The sequence below is a fragment of the Lygodium microphyllum genome, chromosome 8 (genome assembly GCF_053477565.2).
Source record: "Lygodium microphyllum isolate KBCC chromosome 8, Lygodium_microphyllum_v1.1.10, whole genome shotgun sequence".
In the NCBI taxonomy this organism is placed as follows: Eukaryota; Viridiplantae; Streptophyta; class Polypodiopsida; order Schizaeales; family Lygodiaceae; genus Lygodium; species Lygodium microphyllum.
The window spans coordinates 157436123-157449988 of record NC_141142.1 but is presented as its reverse complement, the minus strand read 5'-3'; the positions used below and the strand labels follow the sequence as shown (position 1 = coordinate 157449988).

Genomic DNA, 13866 nt, shown 5'->3' with positions numbered 1-13866 from the left:
GACTTCGAGACCTTCAAAACATGTCAAAGTTTGGAGATTTTGGCTAAAAGAGAGAAGAGAACCATGGAGTCCACTCTACTATCTCCAAAAAGGAGGAGACAAGAATACCATATTCTTGCACACGTGGCAAACTCTCTTTAGCCCTTTCCTTAATCCCGTGATTAACAAAAGTGCATTTTTTGAAGAGTTTTTGGCCCTAATGATGACTCCTTTGTGAGCCTTTACTAGTAAGAATCCTTTAGTTGTTTGTTTTAGACTTTTGGAAGTGAATCTCTTGTGCATGTGTCACAAATACCTCAAGAACTAAGTGAGATGTAAATAGCCAAAAATGTATGTTTCTTGGGTATAATGAAGAGTCAAATGGTTTCCAATTGAAAGAAATAGCATCATAAGTCATTATGTGTTTTTGGTTTAGAAATAGCATCACGTCAAGAGGATGATCCCTCTTTAAACACCTAAGAACTCCCTATTAATTAGCAGCCACAACCACTAGGCATAGATCAACAAGCACTACAGTGCTTAAGAGACATGAAGAACTTCAATATGATCATAATAATGAGCCCAAGGATCCCGACAAATGGAAGCCATTACCTAAGTGGATAACTTGTCTCTTGGATGGTAGGGATCAACCAATAATTGTGATGAAATTCAAGATGTGCCACACTAATCCAAGAGACTAAAGAAGAAAAGGAGGACTTGAGCATATTTGGTCAAGTATGCATGAAAGGTAGAATTTGAGAAAGCATAAGAGATTGGTAGACTTGAAGAGGCTATGGAGGATACAAAAATGATTTTAAGTGGTGAAATAAAATTCTAGCATGCATAATGACACTTGGGACCTTGTATACTATCCAAAGAATGTTCTAATGGAGAGTCTTATTTTTATATGATTTGTTCTTTTCTTGCTAGCTTCAAGGTTGGCGCAAATGGATCTCTTTGTTTATCCTATACATCATGTATTGTATTTCATTTGTTTGACCATGCATTGATGGAGATCCTTGGCTCTTAGTGAAAATTCTTGGATGGCATGTACTAGAGGCCCTTCAACAACAAAATTTATTTTCCTAGATATATCTCTTGCCATGATTGGTTAAACATAAATGGGTGATTAAGGGAATTGTTATATGACCAAACTCTAGAGGATTTGGGTCTATTTTCTTCCAACTCTTCCAAATTCTAAAGAATTTTATAGCTTCTTTTGCACCTATGCAGCATGATTTTGAATATATATATCTGGGTACCTTGTCTCTTTTCATGTTGCCCAATGTTCATTGAATCTCATTGGTGAATGTGGTTGAAATTGAGGTCAAAACTGAGGTCATGTGTTACTCTAGTAAAAGGATGTTTATCCACAACTACTTCTGTATCCCTTAGCATCTAGATTATCTACAAATGCTTCATAGGCAATGCTCCTTCAAATTTGAACTCCGAAGTTCTCTTTCCACATCCTTGCTAGGGTTATCATGAACCAATTGAAATGACTTCTATATGGCTCTACTAAAGGATATTTCCTTTTGTTTCTCAACAACATGAGCAACTAGAAACCTAAAATATGAAGCCAAGATTTAATATGCTTTTTTTGAATGACACTTTTAATTTTATTACAATTGAACAAAATTCTAAACTCTTAACTTTTATTCTTAACTCATTCATTTGATAGATACAACTTGTCCTTATCAAGAATTATAACCTCAAGTCCTCTTTGCAAGATGAAGCCACACTTTTACAAGGTAGTGGGCTACAACATATCCTAATGGGTATCGTACACAATACAATAATCATATAAATTCTTGTCAAGCCCTTATATCTATCATTCTTCCTATGGTATCATTAATGATATCGTATCATTAATTATATGATATGAAAGGACCTTATCATTAATGATAAGGTTCTTTCATATCATATCATTAATTATATGGTCAAGGGCATTAGCTTCATATCCTAAGGTATTTCTAGCCTAAGCATAGTGGTGCAAGATGCAAGCATATTCCATGAAGATGCACTCATTCCTTGCATTGATTTGCTATATTTTAAATTCTTACCTAAGCACATTGGTACATGATGCAACATGATGTAAGATGCCAATAAGATATAAAACTAATTAATATATTTTAATAGTTAATTACCACATTGGTGTAGGATGAAAAGATGGTATGGTAATATGCTTTAAAATTTTTCTTTATTACCTAATGTGTGGAAGTTGCTAAAGGAAGAAGGGATTATACATCTACATAAAACACATAGGTTGTAATTTATAAAAGTGGGTGTATAGATACTACATAGGGTTGATATAGAGGATAGATGTGAGTTAGGTTGAATCCATTATTTTGAGAAGTCTAAGTCATTAGGGGACCTAAGATCCTTTTGCAAAGTATCATGTTTAAAGTCCTTTGGGCTAAAGTTGTGATAAAGCTCTCAGGTGATAAGTTGAAGGGGCAAGTGCAAGTAAAGTAAGCTTGATCCCAAGTCCAAGAAATGCATTTTTCTTGGTTATGGAGAGTCCCATGAAATGGCCTATTCCTTATGGGATCCTAAATCAAAAAAGGTAGTACACACTCATGATGTCAATGAGGATAAGATGCATTAGCAGCCTATCAAAATGGTTGAGATTCATGGAATTGTATTTTAGGAGAATGGGTAGCCAACACATGAGAATTATGTATGGGTGTTCTACATGATACTAAGCTTGAACATCAACAAACGTTGAGGTGGGAGTGCCACAAGATGGGGACAGAGCCTCATCCTTACAAGATACATAGATGAGCTAAACATTTATTTGTCTAAAATTTTGCAAGTTCAATAGCTATCTTTTGAGTATGGCTATGCACAAAAAAGGTTTGTTGAGAAAATGGTACAACTACTAAATTGTTATACAAGAAAATAAGGATCATACCTCAAATCCCGAATCTTTTTGTTTACAATTGAATTTTTGTATACCTAAAGTGGGCAAACTCCTTAGCTATCTATATGGTGGGCATGCATAATAAAATGACTTAACCAGTCAATGTCGGTACCAAAAAAGGCTCTTATACATGAAATTCAAACTATTTTAGTGAATTAAGGAATTTTCCAATTCTACACATGTTGATTCACTAATTATTGTGGTACCAATCATTTTGGGTACCCAAATGTCCCTATTTCGAGTCCCTAATCAAACCTACAAACTGGAAGAATCTTTCGTTGTCCATTGTTAAGTAGTCCCCCTACCACCCCATAAGATAATTATGGTGGATACATCTAAAGTATGAATTAAAGCCTAATTATGGTCCTAAGAAAGACAACAAAATCTAGTTGTTGTGAGAGGTTGGGAGTGTTAGCTCACTATGGCTCTTTGGGCATACCAAACTTCTACAGAGCAACTACAAAAATGTCTTGTTTCTATTTTCCTTTCAGTATGGAAATAGCTAACCTAGGATAAATTCTTATTTGATTTTACATATTGAAGAGAAATTAGATGAAAATCCACATGGTATGAGCCTAGAAGTATTAGAACATATTTATGTAACAAGATTTAGCATTTAGTATGTGGGTATACAATTAAATCTAGCATGATAATAAATATGAAGCACAAGAAGGTCCCAATAGTAAGATATGCAATGTAGTTTTGTTGTATCATTAGCAAAACTAGAAGAACAAACTAATTTTCAAGAATTAGCTATAAATAACAACACATTGAAGCTTAGAAAGCAAGCTGCATCCCAACCATAGGCCTCGAATGGACAAGGGATGGTAGGCACAATTCTTGTAAGTAAACTTATGTTCCAAGAGACAATCAAGCACATAACAGTTGGATAGAATGACTAGATAATAATGGTGGCAAGTGTGAAACCACTAACAATGTGTCTCATGGCTTCTCAAAATTGTTAGTGCCACTCGCTTACATCAAAAATCCCTCATAGAAATATAATGTGTCATATCTACAAAGCCATATGTATTGCATTATCTTCAATTTTTTGTCGTAGATTTCCACATAGTGTGGAATATGTTGAATGGCATACTATGTATTACATATGACCACATTGATTCTCCACCAAACTCGACCATTGGAGATGATTAATGCAACTTTGTTATGAGAAAAAACATAATTTCAACAATGAACCTCACCAAGACAAAGTGATCATAATTAATTTGGGGGAATATGTTGAATGGCATACTATGTATTACATATGACCACATTGATTCTCCACCAAACTCGGCCATTGGAGATGATTAATGCAACTTTGTTATGAGAAAAAACATAATTTCAACAATGAACCTCACCAAGACTAAAAGTGATCATAATTAATTTGGGGGAAGGTACAATCAATTTGGCGGCAAATATGAGAATGAAGTTGAAAGTTCACTTGGTTCAGTTACCTCATACATTCCAATGTTTTAAAGCTTCACTCTAAGGAAATGATAATATTATAGAATGGCACAATCTCAAGCAAAAATGAAACAACCTAGTTGTGAGATACTGATACAGAAAAAGCCAAAGATGAGCACAATTTAAAGCAATCAAAAAGTACAAAACATGCAAAATGAGGATCGAGTAATGTGGTTCCTCTATCCTTTCACTTCCCTATCAAAAGTTGAGGCATGCCATGCCCTTATTTACTCTTTTACTTCATCATCATAAGTCAAATAGCAAGGTATCATGCCCTTATTTACCCTTTCACTTCACTCGAGTTCAGTGTGATACAAAATAAGTGTTCCACCATTCCTAAGTTGTCAAGTCTTTAAGCTTAGCAATACTATAATTTCCTCCCGTCTAGCCCTCACTAAAACAAGGTGCCGCCTACAAAACTCATGCAATATTTGATTTCGCTCACACAAGGGCGGTTTTCATATTGGAACAATGTTTCTTGATGCAACAATATTTGATGTTTCAGCTTGGTGCAAAATGGTTGCTGAGGTACGACTCCATCATTTTTTCAAAACATGGGGTTGCAAGTACAAAGGAACAAATGACACTTTTTTGTGGGGCAATAACAAGACCAAGCAAACGCCGTCATCGCCAATATTTGCTCCTTCTAATAGCCCCCATGCATAACTTTTCAGGTGCTAGCTTTACTTCAAAATTGGGCAAGAATCTGATATTGAGTTTTTATCAAAAGTGAGAGTACCATTGGATGGGCCACCTCCAATTTTACATGTATTTCACATGCAATAAAGCAAAGGGCCAAAAGGGTGCATGTTACCCTTTCAAAATCTAGCCTGCTTGTACAATACAAGGGCACTCGCCACCTCCACCTCCACCTCCACCACCTCCAACCACTTCGGGTAATCAGGCCACATATGGCAGGTATCTAGAAAAGGAGGTTCAAGTCTCCTTACATACAACCTTCATACCAATTTTGCTTTTACAGAAAAATCACATGACACACCATAATTAATGCATTGAAACTCACCGTTTGCAACTCCCCTCTCATGCCTAACTGCTCTATACCATTACCTGCAAACTTGCAAGCTGCAGAGCACATAATTTCTCACTGTACAGGCCATTGCTCGGGAAACAGCATTCACCCAACGTTTTACTTGGCATAATTCACCATTCAGATCTGCAAAAGGACATCTAATTTCCAACCAAATACACGACATTGTAGTTGCAGCCTTCCACAAGTACAAAAGCTTTCATCATATAACACACTGCTTTGCTGCGCAGCATCGCTGCTGTGGCGCAATAGTAATACACATGCTTCGAGCTTTGTTTTCATCCCCAACTGTACAAACAGGCAAACCTTGAATAGAGGCCGAGGGAGCCTGGATAATTATAAGATGCAGGAGTGTTATTTCCTACGTTAAAAATCATGCTCCAAGCTAACAAGCCAAGGGCCAAGTGATAACATTAACCTACTAATCAGTTTAGGGCTAAATTGGGATTCATACAAGCTGAATCTCTGGGACCAGCTGATGATGACAACGGCCAGATACAGCCTTAGCCTATGATATTAGGACATTCTGAATTCATCAATTGCATTCTAATGTCGTCAGTTGCAATATATTCTTAAGGATGTCTATGACTTGCCTGCTGTTATATCCTGAGAAGGAAGATGCTAAGCTCAGGACCACCGGTGCCATCCGGATTCATCATGTAGAAGGCCTCGGAGTCCCGCGATCCCACCACACGCTCGAATTTGGCCCTCATGTACATCAGTTCACCTTCGGTGCCACCCTCATTCATGGGGAGGACCCCGGCACCCATTGAGACTGCCTGCACCATCGACAGCAGGTGAGCGTCGGTGTCCGAGCAAACCCTGCGCATGGCATAGCCCGTCTTCCGGCCATTGCAGTACATGGTCCAGACGGGCTCGTGGAACAGCTTGCCACGGCTGCTGCTTTTCTCACATTCGAGGGCGATGCGGACTAGGCCGGATGCCATCTCCTTGACAAGGGTGCTGGTGGGGGTGGCCAGCTCCAGGAGGAGGACTGGCTGGGACTTGGGGTCCTCTTGGACTGCAAAGTGGACATGGCCTTTCCTGTACCCAAAGAGGGTGCCTGTCACCCTGCTGCCCAGGGATGGATACTCAGATGGGCCTGATGGCAAGGCTAGCCATCTACATGATACGGCTGGGATCGGCAGGATGTGCAAGAGCGAACGGAAGGCCCCCAGAAGCTTGTTGGGCTTCCTGGCTGGCTTCTGCTGTAACACTATTGCTAGCTGTTTACCCACCAATGGCCTCTCTGGAGTTGTTGGGCTTGAATCAGATGATATCCTCACAGCACCCATATTGCTAGCCCCTTGATCTCCCACCCCTCTTGTTGCAGGACAAGGCACCACCATAGCCTGTCTATACTAAGATATAAGAAATGACTCGACGTTAACCTGCCACTTGGGTTGCAGTCATCTTGAATCTGATGATTATCCTCATGGTAATGAAATCCTGTAAGATGGAATGGACGTGCTCCCGTCTGGAGTTAACAAATCTGGATCGATGATCACAATAGTAACAATAATAATAATAATAATAATCAGGACCCGTGTCCAAAACTCGTCTGCAATTAAAATTAGAAAAAATGCTAACGCTACGAAATTAGGAAAAACTAAAACTGCTATGAATTTAGGAAAAATGCCATGAAATTATCCAGGCTCATATCCAAGGGTGATCCTAAAAATTGCTGTGAAAGGAAATAGAATTCCTAGGAAACCCAATAATATACACTTGTAAGTAATATAAAGCAGATTAGATAGATGGAGAGGTTTCAGTGAGGCACCTGAGGGGGTGGTGTTAAGGAGCAGGCATGGAGGTAGAGCTGCGGGTGATTTGACGGCTTCGAGATGGCCATGGCGGAGACAAAGATCAGAAGGCAGGAACTGCAAGCAAGAGAGTAAGGACTGGGGGGCTCAGAGGAAAGTCAACTAGGCACAGAGAGAGAGAGAGAGAGAGAGACAAAGACAGAGAGAGAGATTAACGCTTGCACGGGAAGAGCCTTTCGTTCTCTCACACACGATCTCTCTCTCTCTCTCTCGTCACGCGCCCAATCAAGCAGAAGATTATGAGAAGGCCCTGTCGAGAGAGAGAGAGAGAGAGAGAGAGAGAGAGAGCCCCAGTGCCCCACTGCAGGGGCCAGGCCTGCTTCGTGGGCCTGTGCCTGTTCCTCAGAGATCGGCATGTGCGGGGCCCGCCTGTGATAGAAAAAGAAGACGAGGAAAAAGAATTATAGAAGAAGAGGAATAATAATATTTTTTAACTAAAAAAGAAGGCAGCAGAAAATGGCTTGTGACAGTGGCATGCCATGCCATGCGTGCTCTCTGGTTGGGGCTCCAAATAGAAGATTCGCTTTTTTGTCTTACTCGTGAAAAAGCTCCCGAGTGCCCCCCTCTCTCAAGTATAACTGTCCTTTTCCCAACTGTAGGTATTTTTTTCTCACCTGAAGGCTCACTCACGTTTTCGGTAAATTATCCAAAATAAAAAACAATCGATTTTAGAGGAAAAATGAAAACGTGAGCCTTTTGAAATGCAGCTGTTGCCTTTGGAGCAGCTTCACATATTGGCATGAATGATCGTGGCCCACCACATTGGCTCCCTCCCGGCTATATCAAATGCGAGAGAGGCCTTCCAAGTTCCAAAGTATGATGATTCCGGTTCGAAACGATCCACTCATCCTCATTCACGAAGAAATTAGATTTTGGAGTCATCACCAAAGGTCTCTCGTTCATGATCAACTTTGTAATCCAATGCATGTAAGGACCGCACCACACCTACACTTACCCACATCACTTAGGAGTACAAGATTCGAGGAGCAACAATTTGCTCATATACTTTAAAATGCATATTTTTAATCCAACACTTTAATTATGTAAGATAGTTTGAACAAATGCCTACATATTGATCTTATTCTTTTGTGAACTCCTCTTCTGTTCCTAAACATCAACCATTGCATTTTTCATGTACTCGTATAAGCCACAAACTTTGGAAGTAGTCCATCTCTCCACAAACACCTTCCACTCGCAAAAAAACGGAAATATGCCTGGCTCTTGTACTCCAGAAAATAAGGCTATACATAACTATTAAAGTCATCTATAATTAGCATCAAATACTTGGCCTTCCCAAGGGAGGCCATGCCCATAGGTCCACAAAGGTCAATGTGTACCAACTCAAGCGGTGTGGAAGCCCTCCAAGTGGCAGCCTATGGATGTGGCTGCCTATGTTGCTTGCCTCTCAACTAGCCACCAGGGTATAAAGTGTCAATAAGAATGAAATTAGAAAGTTCCTCCACCATCTTCTTTTCAAGAAGCTCGTTGAATAACATCAAAGTTCAGATGACCATAACAAGCACGCCAAAGCAGCCCAAGCTCATGGGGAGACCTCATGGCTAAGACTATGAGTGTGTGAAACCCACCCTCGTGGGATCCTATTCAAAGAATGGCACCTGTAGACTCATCCTCCATTGTCATCGCATCATGTGTAAAGACTGCGTGGATATTGAGCCATATGTAAGACGATGAACAGACAATAGGTTAACACCTAAAGCTGGTACATAGAGAACTCTAGCCAAAGAAGACTACCTATCTGGTAATAAAGAAATAGTCCCCACTCCTCAAATGGAAATGGTAGAGTTATCACCAATGGTGATAGTGTCCCCTCTAGCACTCATGTCCTAAACCCAATCCTATCTATAGGTCATGTGAGAAGAGGCCCCACTTGCCACAAACCAAGGCTTCTCTCCTGAGCGAAAGAAGCAAGAGTTGTATCCTCCTTGACAAATACATGCACAAAGATAGACTCGGTCATATAGTAGGGGTGGCCTTCATATCCTTTCAATCCTTCTCCTTTGGCTTCAAATGGGGGTACTGTTACTGACACTTCTCTTCAGGATGAGTACCCTTTCCATAGTGTGGACACTTGGCCTGCTTCTCCCTCTTCTCATCCTTCTTGACCTCCTGCTTTGCCATTGGCATGTGCCTTCTTCTTCTTCCCTCCCCTATACGTACAGTAAATGCCTTGGTGGAGCTAGAACCACTAGCCCCAACCTCTCTAAGTTACTCATCATTGTTAGATATGATCAATGCCCCACCCTCATTAGGTACTACCAATGATCCATGGTGCTCAAAGTTGTAAGGCCCCCATTATGAGGAGAAGCCAAATGTGAGCCCGGACATTGGTTGAGTCCTGACTTGTATATCAGATGAGGTCTATGTGACCGGATGGAAAAAAGGTGACTGTTGTGGGTCTAATCTTTGGGTTAGACGGAGTGGTTAAGCTGGTAGCAACTCGAGGCACATTGCATTGAGTTGCGTGGTAAGGGAGTTAAAAGGGGCCCCTATTGTGGGGTCCGGGGGCCGCGGAAGCGGCCCCTGGCTGGGGGGTCCCAGGGGGGCCAGCGGCCCCCCTGGCGGGGGTCCGGGGGCAGCGCCCCCGGCCCGATGGTAAAGGGAATATTCCCTGGAATATTCCCTGGCCGACTAGTGGAGGCTCATATGGTAGGTCGGTCAGCAGGCCGACCTAACGACCTTCGCGGGCTATAAAAGCTAAACCCCTTCGCAGCCATCTCACACTCATCTTTCACCCAGTCAGAGTTGTTGTTCCAGCTAGCCTTAAGCTCTTCACCTATCTTCTGTCTAGATCGCCATCTAAGCTTCATTCATTGGAAGCGCACGGGTGGACAGAGCCATCTTTGTATCAGTTGTTTGGAGTTAAAGAATTTTATTGATTCTCCTCTTATCTGTTGTGTACTCTCTATCTCTTTCTCAGATTCTGTTCGCTGCGCCGTGTAATATTTTATTTTACATGGTATCAGAGCCCAGGGGGCTCTAGAGATCGGAGAGAGTGCAAGAGGCAAAGGCTTCAACAGCAAAGAGAAACGATGTCGACTCCGGGAAGCAGTTCTGGCGCATCAGGAAGCGGTGCAGGAGGTGGTGCTGCTGTACCGGCTATTCAAACACTGAGGATTCGTCCACCAACCTTCAGCGAAGGCAAGTTAGATGGTACAAACTACACCTTGTGGAAGTTCAAAATTACTACTATCCTTGATTCTTATGAGCTTCTGGAGACTGTGCTGGGGACTGACGCAGAACCACAGCCTACCCCCGACCCATCAAATCCTAGTGTGATGATTCCTCCGAATGCAGATCTTCTACGAGCTTGGAAACGAAGGAATGCAGATGCATTGTGTGCCTTAGTTACAAGCTGTTCTGACAGTGTTTTGACTCTGATTCAGCATACAACCAAAGCGTCAGAGGCTTGGAATGTACTAAGGAGTCAGTATGAAACACGAAACCAAACAAGGATTCAAAACTTGGAGAATCAACTAGCAGCGGAGAAGTTTGCTGAAGGAGAGACGGTTGAAGCATTCATCACTCGGATTAAGAATCTGCGCGACCAGATGGCTGGCGCTGGGATACAAAAGACTAGCGAAGAGCTAGCTCGGAGGTGTCTTCGGATTTGTCCACAAAAGTTTGATGGACTAGTAACTGCCCTTAATACTCAGGTGAGACCTCAAGCTTTGACTTTTGAGGAGTTTTGTGCATTATTAATGGAGGAGGAGTTGAGGCTGAAAGCCCGAGAAGGAAGCAACAATGGAGATGCTGCATTCTCTGCCAATGCAAAAGGCAAAGGTGTTTCCTCCACCAAAAATGATGGTGACAAAAAGAAGAAGGGCGGCAAGAAGAAGTTTCAAGGAGAGTGCTTCTACTGTAAGAAGAAAGGACATGCAATTGCAGATTGTCGTGTCAAGAAGGCAGATGAAAAGAATGGTACCCTTAAAACTAAAGGGAAAGAGACAGCCAATACGGCTGAAGCAGAGTTGGAATTATTCATGGCGACCATTGAGGAAGTGTGCTCCTCGGCGCAAGAAGAATCTACCACTGACTCTTGGGTGTTGGATAGTGGGGCCTCCCGTCACATGACCAACAAGAAAGGTCTATACAGTTCTATGCAGCCTCTACAAGAATCCATCACTGTGACGGTTGGAAATGATGCTAAATGCCCTGCTGCGGGCACAGGTACTATTTCTTTTGTTGCTGCAAATGGTGAAGTCAAAAAGCTTTCAAATGTGTTGTATGTTCCCGAAATCAGGAGAAATCTCTTATCAGTTGCTGCCATAACTGATCTTGGTCATGAAGTGAGGTTCAAGAAGACAGGTGCAGAAATTATTGATAGTGCTGGCACAATTGTTGGCAAAGGAGAAAGAAGGAACAACCTGTATGAGCTAAGTGCTCTTACAGCCACCGCTGGAGTGGGCACAAGTAAGCTTTGGCATGAAAGGTTTGGACACATCGGATTTGCAGTATTGAAGGAGATGCAAAAGCAAGGTATGGTTGCTCACCTACCTACAATAACTGAATTGAAGGAACCATGTGAAGCTTGTATGATGGGCAAGCAACAGAGAAAGGCATTTCCACAAGAAAGCAAGAATAGAGCACATGCTCCTCTAGAGTTGGTGCATGCTGACTTGTGTGGTAAGATGCCTACACAGGCCTTGGGGGGATCTTCTTATTTTATGTTGATTGTCGACGACTACAGTAGGAAGATGTGGGTGTACTTCCTTCGTGATAAGGCTCAAGCTTTTGGTAAGTTTAAAGAATGGCTAATACTTGTTGAGAATGAAACAGGGAAAAGTGTGAAGAAATTTAGAACAGATGGTGGTGGTGAGTTCAACTCAAAGGAGTTTGAAGGCTTTTGCAAGAGCAAAGGGATCAAGCGTCAATTGACGACGCCTCACACACCTCAGCAGAATGGTGTTGTGGAACGCAGGAATCGTACCATTGTGGAGATGGCAAGATGCATGCTAAAGGGCAAGGGATTGCCTAACCATTTTTGGGCTGAAGCTGTTAATACTGCAGTCTACATTCTAAATCGGAGCTACACAAAGGCTCTCAAGGGAAAAACACCTCATGAGGCTTACACTGGTAAGAAACCATCTGTTTCACATTTCAGAATTTTTGGATGTGAATGTTATGCACATGTTCCAGATGAGAAGAGAAACAAGTTACAACCAAAAAGCAGAAAATGTATCTTCTTGGGTTATAGTGATGAGCAGAAGGCTTACAAGTTATATGACCAAGAGGCAAAGAAGATCATCGCGAGCCGTGATGTGGTGTTCAAGGAGGAGCCGCATACAGTGGAGGAGGAGAAGGCAAGGTCTTCCACTTTATCATCAAGCGAAGAAGTAGTCCACTATGAACCTGTCCCGAGAGCTATCCCTATCCTTAAGGAGGAGGAAGCATCATCTTCAGATGATGAGGAAAAAGTTCACCAACCTGACATCACCCCACCGGAAAAGCCATTGCCGCGCTGGGTGAAGCAGCTCTATGACCACAATAATCCTATGCCTGCATCTGTTGAGGAGAAGGCAGACGGACCAAGGAGGTCTCAGAGAATAGAGGAGCAAAGGAGGGCTTCTGCTCACATAGTCAACATGGCCTTGATGGTTGAGATTATGAGAGAAGTAAAGGAGCCAACTGACTTAGAAGAAGCACTTGCAGATCCATCATGGAAGGCTGCTATGCAGGCGGAGTATGACAGCATAATGAAGAATGACACTTGGGAGCTAGTGGATCGGCCAGCAAAGCGGAAGATTATTGGCACCAAGTGGATCTGGAAGGTAAAGTACAAGGCTGATGGTACCTTAGAAAAGTACAAAGCTAGACTGGTTGCCCAAGGATTTTCACAAGTTGAAGGGTTTGATTTTCAAGAGTCATTTGCCCCAACTGCCAGAATGACCACTATTCGCACGGTACTTGCAGTGGCTGCCCACAAGAAGTGGCCAGTGTACCAAATGGATGTTAAGTCAGCGTTCTTAAATGGTGACCTCAAGGAGGAGGTGTACGTGGCTCAGCCACCAGGGTTTGAGGCCCCCCATTCTGAGAACAAAGTGTGTAAACTAAAGAAGGCATTGTATGGGCTGAAACAAGCCCCCAGAGCATGGTACCAGCGGATAGATAGGTTCTTTTTAAACCTAAACTTCAAAAGATGTGCCTCAGATGCTAACTTGTATGTTTACAGGGATGGTAAAAAGTCTGTAGTGATTGTCCTATATGTGGACGACCTTCTTATTACAGGTGACTATGAAGATATGATCAACCAAACTCGAAAGGCTTTGAGTTTTGAGTTTGAAATGACAGACTTGGGCTTGCTGCACTATTGTTTGGGGATTGAAGTCTGGCAAGAGCCAGGAAAGATCTTCATCTCTCAGAAGAAGTATGCATGGGAGATCTTGAAGGCATTTGGCATGACCGAGTGCAAGGAGATAGCTACACCTATGGAGGTGAATGTAAAGTTATCCGTTGAGGATACATCAGCACTAGCAGACATTGGGAGGTATAGGAGGTTGGTCGGCAGTCTAATCTACTTGTGTAACACCAGACCAGATATCAGTTTTGCTGTTGGTGTTTTGAGCAGGTTCTCAAACAAACCTCATGAGAGTCATTGGAATGCTGGGATG

General features: G+C 42.1%; 1 protein-coding gene across 3 annotated transcripts; it reads right to left on the bottom strand.

The window, feature by feature from the left end:
- Positions 1–5220: 5220 nt before the first annotated feature.
- On the bottom strand, positions 5221–7466 carry LOC148033044 (protein MIZU-KUSSEI 1-like). 3 transcript variants are annotated; one of them, XM_087683771.1, is made up of 3 exons: positions 7195–7466; positions 6008–6906; positions 5221–5742 (listed from the first exon to the last, which is right to left on the bottom strand). In XM_087683771.1, the coding sequence occupies exon 2, from the start codon at positions 6761–6763 to the stop codon at positions 6014–6016; it is 750 nt and encodes a 249-aa protein (XP_087539897.1). In that variant the 5' UTR covers positions 6764–6906; positions 7195–7466; the 3' UTR covers positions 5221–5742; positions 6008–6013. The 3 variants fall into 3 exon arrangements, with proteins under 3 accessions (XP_087539897.1, XP_087539899.1, XP_087539896.1); XM_087683773.1 differs by having other exon boundaries at positions 5222–5702; XM_087683770.1 differs by having other exon boundaries at positions 5230–6906; positions 7195–7464.
- Between the last annotated feature and the right edge of the window lie 6400 nt (positions 7467–13866).

Excerpts from the sequence above, each read along its gene's own strand:
- LOC148033044 (XM_087683771.1), bottom strand. The coding sequence starts at position 6,763 with ATGGTGGTGCCTTGTCCTGCAACAAGAGGGGTGGGAGATCAAGGGGCT.